At 44.7% G+C, this 26,969-nt stretch overlaps 1 protein-coding gene across 3 annotated transcripts in view; it reads left to right on the top strand.

Annotated features, from left to right (window-relative positions):
- LOC311144983 (intermembrane lipid transfer protein VPS13A-like) overlaps window positions 1-26,969 on the top strand; it is a 72,007-nt gene that overhangs the window by 1,230 nt on the left and 43,808 nt on the right. For 2 of the 3 annotated variants that reach the window (XM_084181182.1, XM_084181181.1), the window contains exons 1-17: window positions 10,745-10,911; window positions 11,639-11,701; window positions 11,972-12,107; window positions 20,498-20,592; window positions 20,720-20,862; window positions 21,244-21,445; window positions 21,616-21,730; window positions 22,014-22,150; window positions 22,503-22,635; window positions 22,844-22,961; window positions 23,081-23,225; window positions 23,366-23,450; window positions 23,583-23,761; window positions 23,909-24,065; window positions 26,211-26,290; window positions 26,407-26,466; window positions 26,612-26,807. In XM_084181182.1, the coding sequence (XP_084037308.1) occupies window positions 10,765-10,911; window positions 11,639-11,701; window positions 11,972-12,107; window positions 20,498-20,592; window positions 20,720-20,862; window positions 21,244-21,445; window positions 21,616-21,730; window positions 22,014-22,150; window positions 22,503-22,635; window positions 22,844-22,961; window positions 23,081-23,225; window positions 23,366-23,450; window positions 23,583-23,761; window positions 23,909-24,065; window positions 26,211-26,290; window positions 26,407-26,466; window positions 26,612-26,807 (2,191 nt within the window). In that variant the 5' untranslated portion in view covers window positions 10,745-10,764. Of the gene's footprint in view, window positions 1-7,930; window positions 7,975-8,086; window positions 8,130-8,279; window positions 8,376-8,448; window positions 8,551-8,716; window positions 8,827-8,922; window positions 8,983-9,184; window positions 9,245-9,363; window positions 9,445-9,564; window positions 9,620-9,848; window positions 9,977-10,379; window positions 10,487-10,739; window positions 10,912-11,638; window positions 11,702-11,971; window positions 12,108-20,497; window positions 20,593-20,719; window positions 20,863-21,243; window positions 21,446-21,615; window positions 21,731-22,013; window positions 22,151-22,502; window positions 22,636-22,843; window positions 22,962-23,080; window positions 23,226-23,365; window positions 23,451-23,582; window positions 23,762-23,908; window positions 24,066-26,210; window positions 26,291-26,406; window positions 26,467-26,611; window positions 26,808-26,969 lie in introns of those variants that run through there. The other variant, XM_084181183.1, reaches the window with a different exon arrangement.

Here is a 26,969-nt window from a genome sequence, read left to right as displayed (position 1 = left end):
TACATTCTATACGATTCTGTGCTTCCAACTTTGTGGCAATAGTTTAGGGAAGGCCCTTTCCTGTTTCAGCATGACAATGCCCCCGTGCACAAAGTGAGGTCCATACAGAAATGGTTTGTCGAGATTGGTGTGGAAGAACATGACTGACCTGCACAGAGCCCTGACCTCAACCCCATCGAACACCTTTGGGATGAATTGGAACGCCGACTGCGAGCCAGGCCTAATCGCGCAACATCAGTGCCCGACCTCACTAATTCTCTTGTGGCGGAATGGAAACAAGTCTCCGCAGCAATGTTCCAACATCCAGCCTTCCCTGAGGAGTGGAGGCTGAAATTGCAGCAAAGGGGGGACCAACTCCATATTAATGGCCATAATTTTGGAATGAGATGTTTGACCAGCAGGTGTCCACATACTTTTGGTCATGTAGTGTATCTTTCCAGGTTTGCTTTCAAGCCCAACCTAAAAAATAAAATGTCCAAAAGTCCCAGTGGTCACTCCCGTTTAGAGCTAAATTAGGCTAACGGTACATTAGCTCAGTGGTTCCCAAACTGTGAGCTGGGCGCGAGGTGTGTGTGTGTGTGTGTGTGTGTGTGTGTTTATATACATATTTATTTTACAGGAACTCAGTCCGGCTTTAAACGTACTCTTGAAAGTTGTAATAGTAGAATGAATCATCCGTTCCTCTTGTCATGTTAGTCATTGCATACCTTAGAGCGCTATTTATAACTTTATAACAGAACATCTAGCCCATGTCAGCTACATTTTTTTTATTTAGGTTTTTTAGCCCATAGATATTGTTGTAATTTGTCACTCAAATATCACATTAGACATGGCAAAATGTATAGAATTGCAAGAAAATTAGCTTTAAAACTGCTTAATGTTCTTTGCAACCATGACCTACATGGTCCCGTGTAGCTCAGTTGGTAGAGCATGGCGCTTGCAACACCAGGGTTGTGGGTTCGTTTCTCACGGGGGGCCAGTATGAATGTATGCACTCACTAACTGTAAGTCGCTCTGGATAAGAGCGTCTGCTAAATGACTAAAATGTTAATGACAAAATGTGTGGAATTTCAGGAAATAAGCTTTAAACCTGCAAAATTCTCTCCACCAACAAGAGGGGTGTGAACAGGCTTGTGAACATGAACAGTGCTTGTGCCCATAAAAATAGACGTGTTGCGCGCGGGATGTTAGCCAATGCTGGAATGGGGGCCCTGAGTGAAAAGGTTTGGGAACCCCTGCATTAGCTAATGTCAAGTGCTTAGACGACACACTGGCCTAGCTACTTTATTGACCTACTAGCTAGTACTACTAGCTGTATGACATATATATTCACACGTACACTATGGCTTAAATTGAAGATTATTCAGTGCCTTCTTGCTGATTACATGTCAATCTCTCATAGCATAGGCTATACCAGTGGTCACCAACCGTTTCTGAGTCAAGATCACTTTCACAGTCAAAGCAAGCCGAGATCTCAGCGCAGGGAGGGAGAGAGCAGCAGAGGGTCTGCCTCTCACGGTCCCTGCTCTCTCCTTCCTTTCCTCCGGTGAGACTGACCAGAGAGAGGGGACACAGTATTCCACCTGATGGCGAAACTCGAGTCGCTCCGCATCTGCCTCATGCACAATTTAATGTTGTTCCTATTACCAGAGAAAGTGAAATATTCCTCAATATTAAAATAGACACAATGAGCTGCTAATAATAATAAATACGCAGGGCTATCAATACACTTGGCTACTCATTCATTTCAGCTGCAGCGCGAGTGGAAGTTGGGAGAAGCGCGTTTTATGTTTTGTAATAGTGTTGAATAAAAACGACTAAAGTCCAGAGAGGACATATGAATAAATAAAATAGTTCCCTTGTTATGTCGATCACAACTTATTTCTCTCATGATCACAACATAACAAACGTTTTTTGTCGAGATCATGAGATAATCAAAAGTACCATGCATCATCCATTCATTTGTTCAGATGTGCAATGACCACTTCATCAAGGAGTCCTGTGGCTGCATTGATGGCGATGTGGGGCCTTTAAGCCCTGAACGATGCCTGAAAGGCAGCACTGTATCAAATCAAATTGTATTGTTCACATACATATTTAGCAGATGTTATTGCGGGTTTAGCCAAATGCTTGTGTTCCTAGCTCCAACAGTGCTGTAGTATCTAACAATTCTCAACAATAAACAATCTAAAATAATGGAATTAAGAAATATATAAATATTAGGAGGAGCAATGTCTGAGTGGCATTGACTAAAATACTGTAGAATACAGTATATGAATATGAAATGAGTAAAACAGTATGTAAACCTTATTAAAGTGACTAGTGTTCCATGTCTATGTACTTAGGGCAGCAGGTTCTAAAGGTGCAGGATTGAGTAACCGGGTGGTAGCCGGCTAGTGATGGGTATTTAACAGTCGGATGGCCTTGAGATAGAAGCTGTTTTTCAGTCTCTTGGTCCCAGCTTTGATGCACCTGTACTGACCTCGCCTTCTGGATGATAGCGGGGTGAACAGGCCGTGGCTTGGGTGGTTGATGTCCTTGATGATCTCAAATGTACATCTGTAAAAGTTTGTGAGGGTCTTATGGGCCAAGCCGAATTTCTTCAGCCTCCTGATGTTGAAGAGGTGCTGTTGCGCCTTCACCACACTCTCTGTGTGGGTGGACCATTTCAGATTGTCAGTGATCCTCAGGGATGTAGCTCAGTTGGTAGAGCATGGCGTTTGCAACGCCAGGGTTGTGGGTTCAATTCCCACGGGGGGCCAGTATGTAAAAAATAATAATAATGTATGCACTCACTAACTGTAAGTCGCTCTGGATAAGAGCGTCTGCTAAATGACAAAAAAAGAAAAAAGCTTTTCACCTTCTCCACTGCGGTCCCGTCAATGTGAATAGGGGCGTGCTCTCTCTGTTGTCTCCTGAAGTCCATAATCAGCTCCTTTGTTTTGTTGACGTTGAGGGAGAGTTTATTTTCCTGGCACCACTCCGCCATGGCCCTCACCTCCTCCCTGTAGGCTGTCTTGTCATTGTTGGTAATCGGGCCTACTACTGTTGTCGTCTGCAAACTTGATGATTTGAGATGGAGGCGTGCGTGGCCATGCAGTCATGGGTGAACAGGGAGTACAGGAGGGGCCTGAGCACACAACACCCCTGTGTTGAGGATCAGCGTAATGGAGGTGTTGTTCCCTACCTTCACCACCTGGGGGCGGCCCGTCCGGAAGTCCAGGACTCAGTTGCACAGGGCGGGGTTCAGACCCAGGGACCCAAGCTTAATGATTAGCTTGGAGGGTACTATGGTGTTGAAGGCTGAGCTATAGTCAATGAACAGCATTCTTACATAGGTATTCCTCTTGTCCAGATGGGATAGGGCAGTGTGCAGTGCAATGGTGATTGCATAATCTGTGGATCTATTGGGGTGGTTTGCAAATTGAAGTTGGTCTAGGGTGTCAGGTAAGGTAGAGGTGATATGATCCTTAACTAGCCTCTCAAAGCACTTCATGATGACAGAAGTGAGTGCTACAGGGCGATAGTCATTTAGTTCAGTTACCTTTTGCTTTCTTAGGTACAGGAACAATGGTGGACATCTTGAAGCAAGTTGGGACAGCAGACTAGGATAGGGAGAGATTGAATATGTCCGTAAACACTCCAGTCAGCTGGTCTGCGCATGCTCTGAGAATGCGGCTAGGGATGCCGTCTGGGCCGGCAGCCTTGCGAGGGTTAACATGCTTAAATGTCTTACTCACGTCGGCCACGGAGAACGAGAGCCCACAGTCCTTGGGAGCGGACCGCATCGGTGGCACTGTGTTATCCTCAAAGCGGGCGAAGAAGGTGTTTAGCTTGTCCGGGAGCAAGATGTCTGTGTCCACGACGTGGCTGGTTTTCCCTTTTGTAATCCGTGATTGTCTGTAGACCCTGCCAAAATTGCAACTACACTTTCTCTGTACTGACGTTTTGCCTGTTCTATTGCCTTACAGAGGGAATAATTACACTGTTTGTATTCAACCATATTCCCAGTCACCATGCCGTGGTTGAATGCGGAGCTTCGCACTTTCAGTTTTGCAAGAATGCTGCCATCTATCCACGGTTTTTGGTTTGGGTAGGTTTTAATAGGCACAGTGGGAACAACATCCCCTATACACTTCCTGATGAACTCAGTCACCGTGTCCGTGTATACCTCAATGTTATTCTGAGGCAACCTGGAACATATCCCAGTCCGCGTGATCAAAACAATATTGAAGCATGGATTCTGATTGGTCAGACCAGTGTTGAATAGACCTTAGCATGGGTACTTCCTGTTTGAGTTTCTGCCTATAGGAAGGGAGGAGCAGAATGGAGTCGTGATCTGATTTGCCGAAGGGAGTGCGGGGGAGGGCCTTGTAGCCATCCCGGAAGGGAGAGTAACAGTGGTCGAGAGTTTTTGTAGCGCGAGTACTACAAGGCAATGTGTTGATACAACTTCAGTAGCGTGTTCCTCAAATTTGCTTTGTAAAAATCCTCAGCTACAAAAAATGCGGCCTCAGGATATGTGGTTTCCAGGATGCTGCCTTGTAAGCTGTTTCATATGTACATCTCCTTGCAGACAGCCTACAAGGCAGCATCCTAACTTATCAGCCTCTGAGGCTTCTATTGAATCTCATCAGCATGCCAGGAATAGAGCAAACCCAGTCTTGATCATATACATAGTGCACTGACTGCTAATCTGCCTGCAGGGAGCTTTACCTATGAAACAGCCTACAAGGCAGAATCCTGACTTATCAGCCTCTGAGGCTGAAATTAAATCTGATCAGCCTGTTAGGAACGGAGGTCACACACTCTGTACATTTAAACATTACCCATAAATCATGAAGTGTCCCTTAAAATTATACACATATCAGTTATGCAAGCTAACAAACAGCATAGATAACAAGCTAGCTAGATAGCTAACAAGACTAGCTAGCTCGCTCACTCGCTCACTGACAAGACTAGCCAAGTTAGCTGCGTTGTTGCTTGCATGCGATTGTTTGTGGTCTTGGGAGTGACACAGCCTGGGAGACAGGGCTGCCTGTCAGGCATTGTTCAGGGCTTAAATGCCACACGAGGGCTTAGATGCCCCAGTGGGTCTTAGCTCAAGGTAGGGGACATTTAGCTTGCTAACATTCTAACTTAAACTGATAATGAGCTCCAAACACAAATGAAAGCATGATGTTAGCATGAAATGTACCATCCCTTAGTTTAGCAATCAATAAAAACATATGCGCCTATCCACGGTGGGCTCTGCCGCCTCAGCCATACTGTCAATCTATTACCAATACGTCCACTCCTATTTATAGAGTTTATCTCGTGATCTCGACAAAACAACTTTTGTTATGTCATGATCATTAGATAAATATATTGTGATCTTGACATAACGAGGGATTTTTTCATATGTCCTTTGGACTGCTGAATAAAACTTAAACATGAACTCACTCATAAAAACAGCAGCTCTTTGCTGTATTCTTTGACAGTCTCTCTCTGGTCATGATTTTAAAAGTTATGAAATCTAACGTAGGCTAGTATCAAACTTTGCTGTGGCCGGGGTCGTGGAAGCTGTAGGCACAGTGATTTTGAGCTATCCGATTGGCCATCGCAGTAGGCGCACTTGATTTAGTCACATATCTCCCGTTCCGCCGGGTAGGCGTAGTTTGTCTAATGGGAACACTTTGCTTACCTGGTGCTCAGGGCTTCTGAATCAACTACTCCTACCGCCAACAGCGCAACACAAAACAAATGTAAACACGAAAAGGAGCGCAGGCCTTTATCATTGGCTTTTGGTGATCAACTAGGAATGCCTTGAAGATCAACCGGTTGGTGACCACTGGTCTAAACAGTATCTAGGCATATTTCATTTTAGAAATATATGATCATTTATTCTAAGTCCAAGGCCTGACACCTTACCAACAGACAAAGCACAAAATTGTCTACTGAAATGCGGGCTCTGTGAAGAATATCTGGGCACCTGATAACATACGTTGCCGCTTGCCAATATATGCTTTGAATGAAAATGTACAGTGGAATTAGGCGAAGTGATTTGTCAGCTTAGGCTTGGCCGTATGCTTCTAACCTCATGGTACTATGCATTTATTAGTGATGTACACTGAGTGTACAAAACATTAAACACCTTCCTAATATTGAGTTGCACCCCCTCCCCTTTTTTCCCTCAGAACAGCCTCAATTCGTCGGGTCATGGACTCTACAAGGTGTCGAAAGCGTTCCACAGGGATGCTGGCCCATGTTGATTCCAATGCTTCCCACAGTTGTGTCAAGTCAGCTGGATGTCCTTTAGGTGGTGGACAATTCTTGATACACACGTGAAACTGTTGAGCGTAAATAAACACAGCAGCGTTGCAGTTCTTGACACAAATCGGTGCGCCTGGCACCTACTACCATACCCTGTTCAACGGCAATTAAATATTTTGTCTTGCCCATTCGCCCTCTGAATGGCACACATGCGCAATCCATATCTCAATTGTCTCGGGGCTTAAAAATCCTTCTTTAACCTGTCTCATTCCCTTCATGTACACTGATTTGAAGTGGATTTAACAAGTAACCTCAATAAGGGATCACCTGGCCAGTCTGTCATGGAAAGAGCAGGTGTTTATAATGTTTTGTACACTCAGTGTATATTCATGTGTCAGTGCTTATTGAATCATTTTAAAGGTCAACTGCCCCTTAGAACCAACTTATCTGGTTTTAAGCGGCCAATGTGGCATCGGTATGAGTCAGAAACATTAATTATAGTGTCAAAATTGACTACAAAGTGTAAATAGGATAATTTTGGTCAGTCAGTCACTTCCAAAACTGAGTTACTGGAGGGTTAGGTATGGATTACGATGATGCCAACGTGCCCAGTGCCCACTAACATGAGAGAAGCAGCTGTGCTGATTGCGCTCAATCAACTGTGCGTGCTCTATCCAATCGTACGAGTCAGAACCTCCAGACAGTGAGACAGATCTGACCATTATGCAGTGCCTCAGACTTGTTTCCATAAGACAACGCGTCGCCCATGTTAAAATAACACTTGGCCCTGAGCCCTTAATGGAGTGGCCACTTACTGATGTGTTTGATAGTGTCAGTCACTTTTTGGGGCAAAATTTGAATTGAGACGATCAGAGCGCACTTCTGTCCCAACTGCAACTACCTGTTTTGTAACATGATTCCCTATGAAACACTGCCAGACAGACGCGCACTCTGGTAATAGTGAGAAAGTTGTACAAAACAACACTGAAGTACACATGTCGCCACTCGCCAGTGACTTGATAAGCTGATTGTGGCCTGACTGCTCAATGTGCCTGCTAGCTACTACTTGCTAGCTTCATTGACAAACACCAAGTTGGAACTTACCTAGCTAGCAAGTGATTTGGGGCACTGATAAAGAACGTGTAGCTTGTGCTTTATTTACGATAGTTTGACAGCTTGCAGATGATGAAGTTGTAGACATGTTATTGTTCTCAGAAATCAGTCCTGAGCGTGCAGCCAGACTTTCCACACTCAATAGACTGTATGCAGTGCACTGACTAGTTTTTCTAGTTTTTCATGGAAATGTTTCAACTTGAGAATGACTGCACCAAGTACCTTACCTAGATGTAAAATTGCGCGACTAAGACGTCCTCGGCAAAAATGTCTAAATGTAATTACGTATTTCTTGATTTATCTTGACTATTTTAAAGAAGTTACTTTTTTGAGGAAGTGGCTGTTGTTGCTACGGTGACTAAGGAGGGGCAAACAACAGTACTTGCCAGGGTACGACATGCCAACATAACACACCTACATCAAACCACACCCCCAAGAGTAAGACAACTCTCATTTGGCTTCAGTCATGGCTGCTAGCATTTCTTAGTGAGTAATCTTCAAAACGAGGCCAAATAAGGAAGTGCAGTCGCCCTTTAAACAAATATGCTTGCTTTCTTTTTTCTAGGTGATGCCGTGCTCAGAAATCTTGAAATAAAAGAAAATGCCTTGGTATGTTTTACATGAATGGCTAGGCCTACGACTAAACGTATCAGTGGTTAAATGTTAATTATGTAGGTACATTCACATTGGATTGTGCTGAGTATTTTTGTTCTTGTTTCAGAGCCAACTTGACATTCCTTTTAAAGTAAGAGCAGGGCATATAGGTAAGATTTGTCCGATGACTCTCAACCCAACACCTCCTACCATTACCATACAACATTTACTGTTATCGTCCTTCTCTGTCTTTCTCACTCTTCAATCTTTTTCCTATTTGTTCTCTCTCTACTATGTGTGTGTGTGTGTGGTTCTGTCAGGACGCTTGGAGTTGAAGATTCCATGGAAGAATCTGTACACACAGTCAGTGGAAGCCACACTGGATGGAGTCTACCTACTCATCGTGCCCACAGCCAGTAAGAAACCTAGCTGTTGTGTGTGTGTGTGTGTGTGTGTGTGTGTGTGTGTCTTAATGTTTGCGTGTTTCAGGTATAAAGTATGATGCAGAGAAGGAGGAGAAACAGCTCCAGGAGGCTCGTCAGAGGGAGCTCCAGAGGATCGAAGAGACCAAACAGAAAGCAGCAGAACAAGGTCAGAGTTCATGTGTCTGTCTGTGAGTCACGCTTTCATTACATCTTCAAACCTCTCTTAAGTAAATGTCATAATTTCATTAAGTTGCAGGGCTAGCATTGGGCTGAAACAGACTCAGGACTGTGGCTTGAATGCGTGTACTGTAATATGTTAATTAATTCCACAGAAAACCCTGCACTTGAGAAGCAGGACACCTTTGTGGAGAAACTTGTGACGCAGGTGATCAAGAACCTTCAAGTGAAGATCTCCAACATCCACGTCCGCTATGAGGATGATGTGTGTATTCTGCCCAGTGTACTACAGTTGTACTACAACATTTAAATGTGTATATTATTACTGTATTTCATGACTGTACCTTTCTCTCACTCTCAGGTCACGAACCCCAATTGCCCATTTTCATTTGGAGTGTCACTGCAGAACCTCAGCCTTCAGGTAACGTGTGTATTCACCCCTCCTCGTGAAATCTGTCATTCATTGTAGATATACAAGCTCAATTACAGTGGTTCGATTTAGTTAACGTCTGGATGTGAGATATGAGATGTCTTGGTTGTGGTCAGGTTTATGGTCTATTTCTGATCTGACCCTGAAACCATATCACGTAACCTCTCAACCCCAAAACTATGTGACCCCACAGACTGCAGATGGGAACTGGATGCCTTGTCTCCTGGATGAGAAAGCCAAGCTGTTTTTCAAGGTAGTCAGTCCACAGCATTTGCTATACTGTACATGAGTTTTACATACATACATTATTACACTGTTATACTGTCAACAGCATTCTAAGCTGTTTTCTGTTATGCTTTTTCCTCTCCTCAGCTCGTCCAGTTGGACAATCTCTTTGCTTACTGGAACGTGAACTCGATGCTGTACTCCAATCACATGCCAGATGAGGCCCTGGTAAGTCACTGTGCCATCATTCAGTGGCGTCACGGAGCGGTGGGTCCCTTAAGTGAGAGTGATTATGTCTATCTGTGACGTCTAACGAAGCATCTCTTCCTGTCTGTCGCATTTCCACAGCGATGCCTCCAGGACAGCATCCCGGGGGGTTCCACCCCCATGAACCATGATTTCAGTAAGTGTCACCCAGTCGATATAGGGGTGTGACGACATTCACGTCTGGATCAGAGTCTTGATAGTCATGTTGTCACCCACCTGATACATGGAATTAAATCTCACTCAGTGTAGTCATTGGAGTTTTTATTGTAATTCAAGATATCTTCTCATTATGAAGGCCCACGGTGGAATTGTTGTTTAATTCGGTATCTTATTAATAACCTTATTTTCCTGTTCATTGCTGGCAGTTTTTCGTCCGATAACGGCTGATGCGAAGCTGCGCATGAACCCCCGGTCAGATGTGGACTTCTCCTCTCCCAAGGTGGACCTGGTGGTCAACCTAAGAGAGGTGGCTGTGGAGCTCAACAGACCACAGGTGATGGAGGGAGATATGAGAGCGAGAAAGATACAACATTTTAATCGAGCAAAAGAGCACCAATATGTACCATAAAAATCATTTAAATCTGCAGCCGGATTTAATTTGAAACATTTCTTCAACAATGTGCATAGTAAGGAGGGTGACTATTATTTAACTACAGTGAAGTAAACTGATGCATGCCATTCACACAATCGGAACTCGCATTGGATTATATACCATCCCGTCTATTTGAAATGTTACAGTACGCTCATTACAACGCTCATTTTTTTGCGTGATGGGCGTTGCCCAGAGTTAGAATTTCTACACATTTAAATTATTGTTTCCCTCTCTGTGCTTCTCTGTTGCCATCTTCGTTGTCCCTTCGTTGACCCCTGAACTCTCACCCCTTCCTTCTCTCCAGTACATCAGCATTCTGGAGCTCCTGGGCTCAGTGGATATGATGTCACGCAACCTGCCCTACAGGAAATACCGTCCGCATGTCCATGTACACACCAACGCCTATCTATGGTCAGAGCTCACACTTTTCTTTTATTTACTTTTCTTTCTTCTACAAAAAATTATTTTGTCACAATGACAAAAATGTTGTTTATTGTTGATGTTTAGATGGTGAATGAGTGAATGCATTTAATTGATCATTGTGTTATGTTTTATGCCATCCAGTATAAGATTACTAGATACATTTTCCCAATCAATTGAGTTACCTTGATGTACACATACTGGTTCCGTAGTGACTGTGTCACTGCTTGTGTATGTCATCCAGGTGGCAGTATGTGATCACAGGCATCATGGAGGTGGACGTGAAGCCGCGGCTGCACATGTGGTCGTGGCAGCACATCCGCTGCCACCGGCAGACAGTCAAGCATTACAGAGAGCTCTACAAGGCCAAGATCACCAGCAAGAAGCCCACTGAGAAGCAGCTCAGGGAACTGGAGGTGTGTAGAGATCAGGGTGATTATTCATTAGGCACCAAATGGACTGAAACAGGCAGGGACTACCTGGACTTGTCCAATAAGAAACACTCATTAACATTTTCCGTTTTTGAAACTTTTTCTGTGGCGTTCCCTAATGAGTGCGACCCAGACCTGAGTTCAAATAGTATTTGTTTTATTTTGAGCAGTGCTTGATTGAGCCTGCCTGTCTGTAATGGGACCAATGGCATAGTCCTCAAAGTGCAAACCCTGCCCATCTGGCACACCGGGCAAAGTATTTGAAAGAAAACAAAATGCTATTTGAACCCAGGTGTGGTGGAAATTGAGAAGGGCCTACTCCTCTCATGATCTGAGTTGCATCCCCAGTCTTTGTATCTACTCTGCTGCATTGATTGATGATGGACATTAAAGGTAGACTCAGCGATATGATGTAGATGCAGAAAGTAAACCGCATAGTGGGTCAATTTCCGTAACAACTAAGAGCGTTGAAGCGCGAAGCTCTTCTTCTCCACTGTTTTGGTCCTCTAGCTACCAAGCTGTAACATCGTGAAGCGAACCCGTGCACACAGATATTGTGTGTGACTGTGAGAGCGAAGTCTTGCATCGCTCTCATCTCAATATCTGCTGTGCTGTTCGTGGCAACGTCATTTTGCTGAGTCTACCTTTAAGTAATTGATGAAGTAATTGATGTATTTCCATAACGGTCCGGGAACTGTTTTAATGTGCCCAGGAGCCTGAGCGGACTCTGGATATTTTTAACATCACACTGGCCAGGCAGCAAGCTGAGATGGAGGTACGGATTGAGCAATCTGTTGAATTATCCCTAACAAACTATCCATCTTCTCTGTATGTACTGTACTCTGTTTTGTCTGTCTACCAACTAATTTGTTCAAAGTGGCAGAAAAGCATGACTGAAATGATCCTACTCAGTCACACTGCCATAGCGTAACCACCAGTGCATCACCTGGTCAGTGGTCACAGTCTAACTAACAGTGGTTCTAGCTAGTGGTTGTGGCTGAGGCGTTATGTGTAGACTGTGACTGGCACTGGTTGGTTGTTCCAGGCGAGCAAAGCGGGTCTGCGTATCTTCCGTCCGGGGGTGAAGGTGGAGGAGGAGGAATCTCAGGGCTGGTTGGGCTGGATGTGGTCCGGCTGGTCAGGAGATGGTGGCGCCGAGGCCAAGGAGGTCAAGACCGGAGGTGAGACCGCCCGCAAAGCCAATCACCATGCTCAATTTTGTACATACAGTGCCTTGAGAAAGTATTAACACCCCTTGACTTTTTCCACATTTTGTTACAGCCTGAATTTAAAATTGAATAAATGTAGATTTCTTTGGGTCACTGGCCTACACACACTACCTCATAATGTCAAAGTGGAATTATGTTTTAATTTTTTTTTACAAAATGAAAAGCTTGAATGTCTTGGGTCAATATGTATTCATCCACTTTGTTATGGCAAGCCTAAATAAGTTCAGGAGTAAAATTGTGCTTAACAAGTCACATAAGTTGCATGGCGACACTCTGTGTGCAACAATAGTGTTTAACATGATTTTTGAATGACTACCTCATCTCTGTACTCCACACATACAATTATCTGTAAGGTTCCTCAGTCGAGCAGTGAATTTCAAACACACATTCTACCACAAAGACCAGGGAGGTTTTCCAATGCCTCACAAAAAGGGCAAATATTGGTAGATGGGTAAAAAAAAAAAGCAGACTTTGAATATCCCTTTGAGCATGGTGAAGTTATTAATTACACTTTGGATGGTGTATCAATACACCCAGTCACTACAAAGATAGAGGCGTCCTTCCTAACTCAGTTGCCGGAGAGGAAGGAAACCGCTCAGGGATTTCACCATGAGGCCAATGGTAACTTTAAAACAGTTACAGAGTTGAATGGCTGTGATAGGAGAAAACTGAGGATGGATCAACAACATTGTTGGTACTCCACGATACTAACCTAATTGACAGAGTGAAAATAAGGAAGCCTGTACAGAATACAAATATTCCAAAACATGCATCCTGTTTGCAACAAGGCACTAAAGTAATACTGCAAAAAATGTGGCAAAGCAATTTACTTTTTGTCCTGAATACAAAGTGTTATGTTTGGGGCAAATCCAATGCAACATACTACTGAGTACCACTCTCCATATTTTCAAGCATAGTGGTGGTTGCATCATGTTATAGGTATGCTTGTAATTGTTAAGGACTGGGGAGTTTTTCAGGATAAAAAAGAAACTGAATGGGGCTAAGCACGGGCAAAATCCTAGAGAAAAACCTGGTTCAGTCTGCTTTCCATCAAACACTGGGAGATTAATTCACCTTTCAGCAGGACAATAACCTTAAACACAAGGCCAAATCTACACTGGAGTTGCTTACCAAGAAGACAGTGAATGTTCTGGAGTGGCCGAGTTACAGTTTTGACTTAAATCTACTTGAAAAGCTATGACATGACCTGAAAATGGTTGTCTAGCTAACATTTTGAAAATAATAATGGGCAAATGTTGCACAATCCAGGTGTGGAAAGCGCTTAGAGACTTACCCAGACAGACTCACAGCTGTAATCGCTGCTAAAGGTGCTTCTACAAAGTATTGACTCAGGGGTGTGAATACAGTACTTATGTAAATTAGGTATTTTTGTATTTCATGTTCATACAATATTCCAAAAGTATGTTTTCATTTTGTCATTATGGGGTATTGTGTGTAGTTGGGTGAGAGAAAACAAATCAATTGAATCCATTTTGAATTCAGGCTGAAACAAAACAATGTGGAATAAGTCAATGGGTATAAATACTTTTTGACGGCACTGTACCTTCATATTAAATTAGACATTACACATTTAATACAGGGTCACACTGTGACTAATCAAAAATATGCGAAATATCTATTATTGCCAGCATTCTGCCACAGCTGCAGTCTTTGTGGCTTGGCGCTTGCAAGCTTGAAGTAGGCCTTGGCTAGCTAAATGCCATTGTAGGCCTACCAAGTACAAACCTAGCTACAAAAGTAGTCAATGGCAAAACTAAGCTCTAGAAAAGACCCCATACTGATATTGAGGTGGGGAAGTCTCGAGGTTTATACTAAGGAAGTCTCGAGGTTTTGCTCGCCTGAGGTAGAGTATCTTATGATAAGCTGTAGACCACACTATTTACCAAGAGAGTTTTCATCTATATTTTTCATAGCTGTCTATTTACCACCACAAACCAATGCTGGCATTAAGATTGCACTGAATGTGTTGTACAAGGCCATTAATCAACAGGAAAACGCTCATCCAGATGCAGCGCTCCTAGTAGCCGGGGACTTTAATGCAGGGAAACTTAAATCCGTTCTACCTAATTTCTACCAGCATGTTAAATGTGCAACCAGAGGGGAAAAAACTCTAGACCACCTTTACTCCACACACAGAGACGCATACAAAGCTCTCCCTCGCCCTCCATTTGGCAAATCTGACCATAACTCTATCCTCCTGATTCCTGCTTATAAGCAAAAACTGAAGCAGGAAGCACCAGTGATTCGGTTAATAAAAAAGTGGTCAGATGACGCAGATGCTAAGCTACAGGACTGTTTTGCTAGCACAGACTGGAACATGTTCCGGGATTCTTCAGACAGCATTGAGGAGTACACCACATCAGTCACTGGCTTCATCAATAAGTGCATCGATGATGTCGTCCCCACAGTGACCGTACGTACATACCCCAACCAGAAGCCATGGATTACAGGAAACATCCGCACTGAGCTAAAGGGTAGAGCTGCCGCTTTCAAGGAACGGGACTCTAACCCGGACGCTTATAAGAAATCCCGCTATGACCTCCGACGAACCATCAAACAGGCAAAGAGTCAATACAGGTCTAAGATTGAATCATACTACACTGGCTCTGACGCTCGTCGGATGTGGCAGGGCTTGAAAACTATTACAGACTACAAAGGGAAGCACAGCCGCGAGCTGCCCAGTGACACAAGCCTACCAGACGAGCTAAACCACTTCTATGCTCGCTTCGAGGCAAGCAACACTGAAGCATGCATGAGAGCACCAGCTGCTCCGGACGACTATGTGATCACGCTCTCCGTAGCCGATGTGAGTAAGACTTTTAAGCAGGTCAACATTCACAAGGCCGCAGGGCCAGACGGATTACCAGGACGTGTACTCCGAGCATGTGCTGACCAACTGGCAAGTGTCTTCACTGACATTTTCAACATGTCCCTGACTGAGTCTGTAATACCAACATGTTTCAAGCAGACCACCATAGTCCCCGTGCCCAAGAACTCTAAGATAACCTGCCTAAATGACTACCGACCCGTAGCACTGACGTCTGTAGCCATGAAGTGCTTTGAAAGACTGGTCATGGCTCACATCAACAGCATAATCCCAGAAACCCTAGACCCACTCCAATTTGCATACCGCCCCAACAGATCCACAGATGATGCAATCTCTATCGCACTCCACACTGCCCTTTCCCACCTGGACAAGAGGAACACCTACGTGAGAATGCTATTCATTGACTACAGCTCAGCATTCAACACCATAGTGCCCTCTAAGCTCATCACTAAGCTAAGGATCCTAGGACTAAACACCTCCCTCTGCAACTGGATCCTGGACTTCCTGACGGGCCGCCCCCAGGTGGTAAGGGTAGGTAACAACACATCTGCCACACTGATCCTCAACACGGGGGCCCCTCAGGGGTGCGTGCTCAGTCCCCTCCTGTACTCTCTGTTCACCCATGACTGCATGGCCAGGCACGACTCCAACACCATCATTAAGTTTGCCGACGACACAACAGTGGTAGGCCTGATCACCGACAACGATGAGACAGCCTATAGGGAGGAGGTCAGAGATCTGGCCGTGTGGTGCCAGGACAACAACCTCTCCCTCAACGTGACCAAGACAAAGGAGATGATTGTGGACTACAGGAAAAAAAAGAGGACTGAGCACGCCCCCATTCTCATCGACGGGGCTGTAGTGGAACAGGTTGAGAGCTTCAAGTTCCTTGGTGTCCACATCACCAACGAACTATCATGGTCCAAACACACCAAGACAGTCGTGAAGAGGGCACGACAAAGCCTATTCCCCCTCAGGAGACTAAAAAGATTTGGCATGGGTCCTCAGATCCTCAAAAAATTCTACAGCTGCACCATCGAGAGCATCCTGACTGGTTGCATCACCGCCTGGTATGGCAACTGCTTGGCCTCTGACCGCAAGGCACTACAGAGGGTAGTGCGTACGGCCCAGTACATCACTGGGGCAAAGCTCCCTGCCATCCAGGACCTCTATACCAGGCGGTGTCAGAGGAAGGCCCTCAAAATTGTCAAAGACTCCAGCCACCCTAGTCATAGACTGTTCTCTCTGCTACCGCACGGCAAGCGGTACCGGAGTGCCAAGTCTAGGTCCAAAAGACTTCTCAACAGCTTCTACCCCCAAGCCATAAGACTCCTGAACAGCTAATCATGGCTACCCGGAATATTTGCACTGCCCCCCCACCCCATCCTTTTTACGCTGCTGCTACTCTGTTAAGTATTTATGCATAGTCACTTTAACTCTACCCACATGTACATATTACCTCAACTACCTCAACTAGCCGGTGCCCCCGCACATTGACTATGCAACGGTACCCCCCTGTATATATAGCCTCCCTACTGTCACTTTATTTTACTGTATATATAGCCTCCCTACTGTCACTTTATTTTACTTCTGCTCTTTTTTTTCTCAACACTTTTTTGTTGTTGTTTTATTCTTACTTTTTTTGTTTAAAATAAATGCACTGTTGGTTAAGGGCTGTAAGTAAGCATTTCACTGTAATGTCTGCACCTGTTGTATTCGGCGCATGTGACCAATACAATTTGATTTGATTTGATTTGAATTCCTGTAAATCTTCTGGGCTTAGACCTGGGCCTAGACCTTCAACGTCCATTGTCTAGGAGGCTGTCGCTCCTTACCGGGGAATCATCTGACACAGATGAAGCACGGTTGGAGTTTGGGCTGCATTAGCATATGCATTCTGAACCAACTGAACATTTATTTTTATTGGGAGAAATCCCCATGGGAGGAGAGTGTCAACAAATGAGATCAAACAAGTAGGCTACGAGGGCGTCAATGCTTAGTCATCTACAGCTCGCCTCTCTTTTTTTTTTTGCAATCTACACACAATATCCCAAAATTACAGTGAAAATAGTTTTTTTTAAGTTTTTGCAAATGTATTAAAAATTAAAAACAGAAATACCTTATTTACGTAAGTGTAAAATACCCTTTGCTAGGAGACTTGAAATTGAGCTCCGGTGCATCCTGTTTCCATTGATCGTCCTTGATGTTTCTACAACCTGATTGGAGTCCACCTGTGGTAAATTCAATTGATTGGACATGATCTGGGAAAGGACACACCTGTCTATATACAGTGAGGGAAAAAAGTATTTGATCCCCTGCTGATTTTGTACGTTTGCCAACTGACAAAGAAATGATCATTCTATAATTTTAATGGTAGGTTTATTTGAACAGTGAGAGAAAAAACGTATGTCAAAAATGTTATAAATTGATTTGCATTTTAATTAGGGAAGTAAGTATTTGACCCCCTCTCAATCAGAAAGATTTCTGGCTCCCAGGTGTCTTTTATACAGGTAACGAGCTGAGATTAGGAGCACAGTCTTAAAGGGAGTGCTCCTAATCTCAGTTTGTTTCCTGTATAAAAGACACCTGTCCACAGAAGCAATCAATCAATCAGATTCCAAACTCTCCACCATGGCCAAGACCAAAGAGCTCTCCAAGGATGTCAGGGACAAGATTGTAGACCTACACAAGGCTGGAATGGGCTACAAGACCATCGCCAAGCAGCTTGGTGAGAAGGTGACAACAGTTGGTGCGATTATTCGCAAATGGAAAAAACACAAAATAACTGTCAATCTCCTTCGGCCTGGGGCTCCATGCAAGATCTCATCTCGTGGAGTTGCAATGATCATTAGAACGGTGAGGAATCAGCCCAGAACTACACGGGAGGATCTTGTCAATGATCTCAAGGCAGCTGGGACCATAGTCACCAAGAAAACAATTGGTAACACACTACACCGTGAAGGACTGAAATCCTGCAGCGCCCGCAAGGTCCCCCTGCTCAAGAAAGCACATATACAGGCCCGTCTGAAGTTTGCCAATGAACATCTGAATGATTCAGAGGAGAACTGGGTGAAAGTGTTGTGGTCAGATGAGACCAAAATCGAGCTCTTTGGCATCAACTCAACTCGCCGTGTTTGGAGGAGGAGGAATGCTGCCTATGACCCCAAGAACACCATCCCCACTGTCAAACATGGAGGTGGAAACATTATGCTTTGGGGGGTTTTTTCTGCTAAGGGGACAAGACAACTTCACCGCGTCAAAGGGACGATGGACGGGGCCATGTACCGTCAAATCTTTGGTGAGAACCTCCTTCCCTCAGCCAGGGCATTGAAAATGGGTCGTGGGTGGGTATTCCAGCATGACAATGACCCAAAACACACAGCCAAGTCAACAAAGGAGTGTCTCAAGAAGAAGCACATTAAGGTCCTGGAGTGGCCTAGCCAGTCTCCAGACCTTAATCCCATAGACAATCTGTGGAGGGAGCTGAAGGTTCGAGTTGCCAAACGTCAGCCTCAACCTTAATGATCTGCAAAGAGGAGTGGGACAAAATCCCTCCTGAGATGTGTGCAAAACCCAACTACAAGAAACGTCTGACCTCTGTGATTGCCAACAAGGGTTTTGCCACCAAGTACTAAGTCATGTTTTGCAGAGGGGTCAAATACTTATTTCCCTCATTAAAATGCAAATCAATTTATAACATTTTTGACATGCGTTTTTCTGGATTTTTGTTGTTGTTATTCTGTCTCTCACTGTTCAAATAAACCTACCATTTAAAATTATAGACTGATCATGTCTTTGTCAGTGGGCAAACGTACAAAATCAGCAGGGGATCAAATACTTTTTTCCCTCACTGTAAGGTCCCACAGTTGACAGTGCATGTCAGCGCAAAAACCAAACCATGAGGTCAAAGGAATTGTCCGTAGAGCTCTGAGACAGGATTGTGTCGAGGCACAAATCTGGGGAAGGGTACCAAAACATTTATGCAGCATTGAAGGTCCCCAAGAACACAGTGGCCTCCATCATTCTTAAATGGCAGAAATTTGGAACCACCAAGACTCTTTCTAGAGCTGGCCACCCGGCCAAACTGAGCAATCGAGGGAGAAGGGCCGGAGCAAAGTACAGATGAACGGAGCAAAGCACAGAGAGATCCTTGATGAAAACCTACTCCAGAGCGCTCAGGACCTCAGACTGGGGCGACTGTTCACCTTACAACAGGACAACGACCCTAAGCACACAGCCAAGACAATGCAGGAGTGGCTTCGGAACATGTTTCTGAATGTCCTTGAGTGGCCCAGCCAGAGCCCGGACTTGAACCTGATTGAACATCTCTGGAGAGACCTGAAAATAGCTGTGCAGCGACGCTCCCCATCCAACCTGACAGAGCTTGAGAGGATCTGCAGAGAAGAATAGGAGAAACTCCCCAAATACAGGTGTGCCAAGCTTGTAGCGTCATACTCAAGGAGACTTGAGGTTGTAATCGCTGCCAAAGGTGCTTCAACAAAGTACTGAGTAAAGGGTCTGAATACTTATGTAAATGTGATATTTAAGTAAAGCAACATTTCTAAACCTGTTTTTGCTTTGTCATTATGGGGTATTGTGTGTAGATCGATGAGGAAATGTTTTATTTAATACATTTTAGAATAAGGCTGTAACGTAAGAAAATGTGGATAAAGTCAAGGGGTCTGAATACTTTTCGAATGCACTGTATACCCTCTATGATAATGCAAAGGCCACCGTGCCAATCATTCAGCTGGTTTACTGTGTGTCATGAGCATGCCAATGCGCCGCAGTTGACATGTTGATTGTTGGCTCTGCACTCTTACTATTTCGATGAACAGTGTTCTTCAATCCTGGTCCTGGGGAACCATGGGGTGTGTAACTAGGGCTGACACAATTACTGTGTAACCGACAGTTATGGATGAAGACCGTCATGAAAATAAAATAACCGTTAAACTAAATTAGTTGAGTCAATGGTGTTAATGCTGGGCTGGAGATAAAAACCTGCACACCCTGTGGGTCTCCAGGACCAGGATTAAAGAACACTGGACAAAATTATTTCCAAATGGGCATTAAACCTGTCCTGTCCCACCCTATGAATTATGAAGTATTGAATCATGTTGATGACAAGGTGCTCATGATGATGGTTTTAGACCAATGATGTTCATGTATATCTGTAGCGTTTCCACCGCCATTTCTCAAATAATGTATTTTACAGACACAAAAAGAACCCACCCACCATGTCGCACGAACAAATTATCTGTCGGCATTTATAAACTTGTACCGAAACGTCCTGTTTCCATCACAGCTGCCGTGATTTTTATTTTTTTTATACGGATTTAACTGTGCACTTGGAACTGCATTTTGCACTCTGTACTACCTTTTGTAAAGTTAATTTGAAATGATCTTGATAAGGTGCACCTGATGTTTTAATGTTATTGTTAATCATGTTGTAAAGCATAATGCCGTTTTTTTTTGGTCTTCTAATTCTCCTCAGCTTTTGACGAGTTTATGACTTCTGCTGAGAAGGCCAAACTCTACACTGCCATCGGCTACAGTGAGATTGCTGTCAATCATAATCTGCCAAAGAACGTGAGTTGCTACTGCATATTCCCACACACTGTAGTGCAGTACCACAGTCCCTGGCGTCTTCCAAACGAGATAAAGATAATCTAGGACACTGTTCAGTCTCCCTTTCTCTCTGATCTTGTTTGTGCAGTTTGAGGACATGAAGATTAATTTCCACATGGAGAGGATGTCTGTCTCAATGAAAGACAACAAGGACCAGAATGAAATCCTCAAACTAACAGTTGAAGATCTGAAATCCATGCTGACCCAGAGGCCTGGAGCACAAGCAATTAAGTAAGTACAATATGGGGTGTGTTCCCTAAGGTGAAACGTTCAGAACGTTGCAGATAGAAATGAATAGAACTGACATGATGCCCAATTCTACATGACAGAATATCATATCTGCCGTAGCGGTAAACCTGTACGCTTCCGAACAGACCCTGCATTTAAATACTTCCCCTTCCTTCCCTGCTCTGTTTTAGTGCTTTATCAATGGGATGCACTATAGTTGCCTTTTTTTTTTGTGCCACCATTTTGCGATTCTCGGTTTGCCAGTATCTCTTTTTCTTTCTCTCTCTCTGCTTTTCCCTCCTCTCTCTCTTCCTCTGCCTCCTCCACTCTCACCCCCCTTCTTTCTGCCCTTGGTTCTGATGCTCTTGTTGCTGCTGCTCTCAGGCTGTCGGCCCAGCTCAGTCTGTTTGAGGTGACAGGGCTGGCCAATAACCGCCCAGCACCCACGTTGCTGTCGTCAAGGAAGGCTGCCACGGTAACGGGGACCCCCCTGTTGGACATCCTGTTTGAGACCAACCCTCTAGACGAGAGCGCTGACCAGCGGCTCCGCGTCGAATCCCAGCCTCTGGAGATAATCTATGATGCTGTGAGTGTGTGTTTGTTTGTGCATTTTTGTGCGCGTGTGTCCTGTGTACATAATTGTATTCCAGTCGTTCCTCGGTTCAATCAGGCATGTAGTTGTTAGAACGAAAGTCCGCACCACCTGTTTTTGTGCGTGTGTGTAACAACATGGGTACCTGTCTCTCTCTCCGGCAGGTGACGGTGAACAGCATGAGTGCGTTCTTCTCGCCACCTGATGACCTCCAGCTAGACGATCTGACCAACGCCACTCTCATGAAGCTGGAGCAGTTCAGAGACCGCACCTCCACAGGTCAGAGCCCCGCCTCTAGCTCTGACTGACAGGCCACACTCACGTTCCTGGCTTTTCACAAGAAACACAGTACTGATAGATTTTTGACATGTGCTGCAGACCCAAACATCTATTCTAATTTACCTTCTATGGACATTTACTCTGATTCATCAGACAGGATACAAGCCGTTGACCTCAATCTCCACTCCATACTTCCTTCTGGCACACACACACACCTTCCCTTTCATATCCATATGGAAGAACATGTTGAAGTATAACAACCATTCTATGTTGTTGTCTGAAGGGCTGATGTACGTGATTGAGACCCAGAAGGTTCTGGATCTGAACATCAACCTCATGGCCTCCTACGTGATCGTGCCCCAAACCGGCTTCTACGACTCCACCCAGAACCTCATGCTATTGGACCTGGGTCACTTCAAGGTAAGTCACTTCAATGTGCGCAGCATGCGCGTTTGTGTAGAGAGAGAGGTCGGATCGGACTTGAGTGAGTGAGAGACGGAGGAAAGAGACGATATATGGAGTAGTTGATAATTATGATTGATCACACCACACTTGGCTGGGTTTTTGTTTTGAATCACTAAAGTCAAATGAAAAATGGAACAGTAGAGGTAACACATTAACAAAATTTGACTTGCCAAATAGGGCAACCACAGTGAAGGATCCACTTGCCTGACTGTTTTAATTTACTTGCCCCAGGCAACCGTTTAATGTAAATCCCTGCCTAATGAACAGGACCTCACCCAGGTGTTATGGCATCGTCTTGTGTTATCAGGTGTCTAGTCTGAGCAGAGAAGGGCTGCCACAGCTCTCTGTAGGGAGAAGTACTATAGAGGACATTATGTCCCGAGCCTACGACCGCTTTGACGTCCAGCTCAGCAGCCTACAGTTCCTCTACAGCAAACCAGGTACACACACAGATGGACGAAGGCACACACACGCAAACTCGCGTATGGAGACACACACACAATTATCTAAACGTTTATTGCCCAAAATGTCATGAGACGCAACTACGCAGGGAATACATTTTGTGTAGCTTATTGTGTTCTTGCGTTGCGTACTTAGGTAGACTATACATGAGGCTTAACCGTGCCAGTGGTTGTTGTGTTGTGTTAGACGGGGACTGGAAGAAAGCCCGTAAGCTGAGGCAGTCGGCCCTCCACATCCTGGAGCCTGTCGACGTCAAGGTGGTGTTCAGCCGAGCCATGGTGGTCACAGATTCACGCATGCCCAAGTAAGAGGGAAAAGGGGTGTGTGGGTTGGTGTGTGGGTGTGATGGACAGTCAGCCACTGTGTAATGATGTTTGTCAAATAGCTGGTCAGATGAATAAAGTGTGTGTGTGTGTGTGTCAGGTTTAAAATCTCCGGGGAGCTGCCTCTACTGTCTCTGAGGATCTCTGATGATAAGGTACGGGGTGTGCTGGAGCTGATCGACAGCATCCCGCTGCCGGAGAGCAGGCCGGCCCCGCGCAGCACCAACATGCACTCTACATCGAAGGTACTAACTCTACTGGACCTCTATCTCTGCCTGTCTGTAGGTTGACTCTGTCTGAAATGTCTGTTGTTTTTGTGTGTAGATAGACAACCCAACAGAAATCTATGTGCAGCGTGTAATCTCTGCTTGTGTTTATGGTGCAGGCTCCAAAGCAGTCATACACCCCTCAGCTAACCCCCAGGAAACCAACCATGGCTGAACTGCGCAACTCCCTGATATGGGAATCAGGTGAGACATGTACGCACACACATACAGCCCTGTGTACACATTACAAATGGACGTCTGTACTTTATTACGCATACACACGACCGTGATCATGACAGACGTTGGTGTGGCATTTACGTTTGTGTGTGTGTGCAGGCTCAGAGGAGGATCTGTTCTACGATGCTCCCAGCTCTCCTATAGGAGACCGTCCGTTCTTCCCCGACAACATGCCCAGCCCTCTGCAGCGCTCCGACTCGGTCAAGAGGAGAGGTCTGGTCAAGAAAGACCCCAAGAAGAACATGACAGAGTTCCTCATGACGTTTGAGATCAGCAAAGTATGCTTAATCTCATCTACGTCTGTGTGCGTGTGAGAGAGTACCTAAACACTTCATTTAGTTGCGTTCACTCTGATTGATAGTATAGGAGCGTGTGTGTGCATGCGTGAACTTGAACCCCATATCCCTTCTTTTTCTGCTGTCTAGCTGTCTGTTCAGCTGTGTCGTCTGTCTGGAGGCCAGGAGGTCACAGTGTTACACCTGGACATCGAGGGGCTGGGCACCGAGCTGAAGCTACGTACCTTCGACATGACATCCTACACATTCCTACGAGAGATCTGCCTAGAGTGCCCCGAGTACATGGGTAAGTGAGGAAATGGCTGTTAGAGCTGTCAACTGAGGCAGAAATTCACAATCGAAAGTATTTAAATCTAATTTGTATACATTTACATAATGTCGAAATGAGTGATATGCACCTTCACTACAGCCGTAGATATCCACACCAGCTCTGACATTAGGGGAGATGCCAGAAAAGGTAGCCAAACTTGAATGTGTCTGTTTTATGAAGATGTTCTTATATGCCATTGAAACCAGCATTTCTCTCCTGTTCTATTGGTTTTCAAATGAACTTTATTTCGTTGTCCACTGCATTCAAAGGCACTATTCTAGTAATGTTTGTTAGCAAACCATTGTAGTTGTTGCATCTTTAGATCACCCCTCTTTCTACGCTTTTACCATATATTTTCATCTCTTTCACCTGAAATCACTCTCATCTAGTTTGCTTTCAGAACTGTTTTTCCTGCGATTGCATTTTCTGAGTACTAGCAGAACGGCAGTGTGCGCCTTGCTGCGCTTGGACTGTGAAGACATTTGTGTATATACAGTGAGGGAAAAAAGTATTTGATCCCCTGCTGATTTTGTACGTTTTCCCACTGACAAAGAAATGATCAGTCTATAATTTTAATGGTAGGTTTATTTGAACAGTGAGATACAGAATAACAACAACAAAATCCAGAAAAACGCATGTCAAAAATGTTATAAATTGATTTGCATTTTAATGAGGGAAATAAGTATTTGACCCCCTCTCAATCAGAAAGATTTCTGGCTCCCAGGTGTCTTTTATACAGGTAACGAGCTGAGATTAGGAGCACACTCCTTAAAGGGAGTGCTCCTAATCTCAGCTTGTTACCTGTATAAAAGACACCTGTCCACAGAAGCAATCAATCAATCAGATTCCAAACTCTCCACCATGGCCAAGACCAAAGAGCTCTCCAAGGATGTCAGGGACAAGATTGTAGACCTACACAAGGCTGGAATGGGCTACAAGACCATCGCCAAGCAGCTTGGTGAGAAGGTGACAACAGTTGGTGCGATTATTCGCAAATGGAAGAAACACAAAATAACTGTCAATCTCCCTCGGCCTGGGGCTCCATGCAAGATCTCACCTCGTGGAGTTGCAATGATCATGAGAACGGTGAGGAATCAGCCCAGAACTACATGGGAGGATCTTGTCAATGATCTCAAGGCAGCTGGGACCATAGTCACCAAGAAAACAATTGGTAACACACTATGCCGTGAAGGACTGAAATCCTGCAGCGCCCGCAAGGTCCCCCTGCTCAAGAAAGCACATATACAGGCCCGTCTGAAGTTTGCCAATGAACATCTGAATGATTCAGCCTATGACCCCAAGAACACCATCCCCACCGTCAAACATGGAGGTGGAAACATTATGCTTTGGGGGTGTTTTTCTGCTAAGGGGACAGGACAACTTCACCGCATCAAAGGGACGATGGACGAGGCCATGTACCGTAAAATCTTGGGTGAGAACCTCCTTCCCTCAACCAGGGCATTGAAAATGGGTCGTGGATGGGTATTCCAGCATGACAATGACCCAAAACACACGGCCAAGGCAACAAAGGAGTGGCTCAAGAAGAAGCACATTAAGGTCTGGAGTGGCCTAGCCAGTCTCCAGACCTTAATCCCATAGACAATCTGTGGAGGGAGCTGAAGGTTCGAGTTGCCAAACGTCAGCCTCGAAACCTTAATGACTTGGAGAAGATCTGCAAAGAGGAGTGGGACAAAATCCCTCCTGAGATGTGTGCAAACCTGGTGGCCAACTATAAGAAACGTCTGACCTCTGTGATTGCCAACAAGGGTTTTGCCACCAAGTACTAAGTCATGTTTTGCAGAGGGGTCAAGTACTTATTTCCCTCATTAAAATGCAAATCAATTTATAACATTTTTGACATGCGTTTTTCTGGATTTCTTTGTTGTTATTCTGTCTCTCACTGTTCAAATAAACCTACCATTAAAATTATAGACTGATCATGTCTTTGTTAGTGGGCAAACGTACAAAATCAGCAGGGGATCAAATACTTTTTTCCCTCACTGTATATCATAAGATAAATGTTGTTATATGTTGCATGGTTGTAGGTAGTTGTATGTGTGTGGCATGTCTGCAGACGTGTGTATGTGTGATATGATTTTCTGGTTTTGTATACTTGTCCAGATTCAGAGGAGAAGAAAGTGCACCTGATCACCACACTAGACAACACAGAGGATGATCTCCTCACATTGGAGTACACTAAGGTACACGCACACACACACACAGTGAACACTTCAACAGTCAACACTGTCTTCTTGCATTCTTCATCCAATGTAGATTAACAGTAGAGCAGGTCTAATAGCGCCAATGTCTCTTTCAGGCTGATAAGAATGGGCCAGAATTCAAGTCTGAGTACAAGAACACTGAACAATCAGTTAAGGTAATGTCTTGCAATACAGTACAATACAACTGTGTTAACCCACAGTTGGACCTTCAACATGATGTTGATTTGAGCTCACTACTCTGCTTAGGTGTATTAGTGTGTGTTCATAGTGGAAGTGGTATGTTTGTGTGTGATGTCTCAGGTGAACTTCTCGTCTCTGGACATACACCTGCACACGGAGGCCCTGCTCAATGCCATGAACTTCCTGATTAGTCTCCTCCCCCCGACCAAGGAGGCGGCGCCCAGCCAGGAGGAGCTGCCCACCATCCCCGAGGAGGACGAGGGAGAGGGGGAGGAAGGCGAGAAGAAGGAGGAATCGGCCGTGGCAAAAAAAACATGTAACTATCCGTTTCATGGAATCAATTCTGCTTACTGGAACTAAGACTTTTCCAATGTTGATATTGATTTACAATTTCATGATTCAAGGTAGTCGAAAGTGGAAGAGACATTGGTTAGGTAATATACCTTCTGTATATTTGTTGCATGTGGAGATATTTAGT

This window comes from Coregonus lavaretus, assembly GCF_964263955.1.
Source record: "Coregonus lavaretus genome assembly, chromosome: 17".
Taxonomy (NCBI): domain Eukaryota; kingdom Metazoa; phylum Chordata; class Actinopteri; order Salmoniformes; family Salmonidae; genus Coregonus; species Coregonus lavaretus.
The sequence above is the reverse complement of the archived record's forward strand: the minus strand, read 5'-3'. Positions and strand labels throughout refer to the sequence as shown.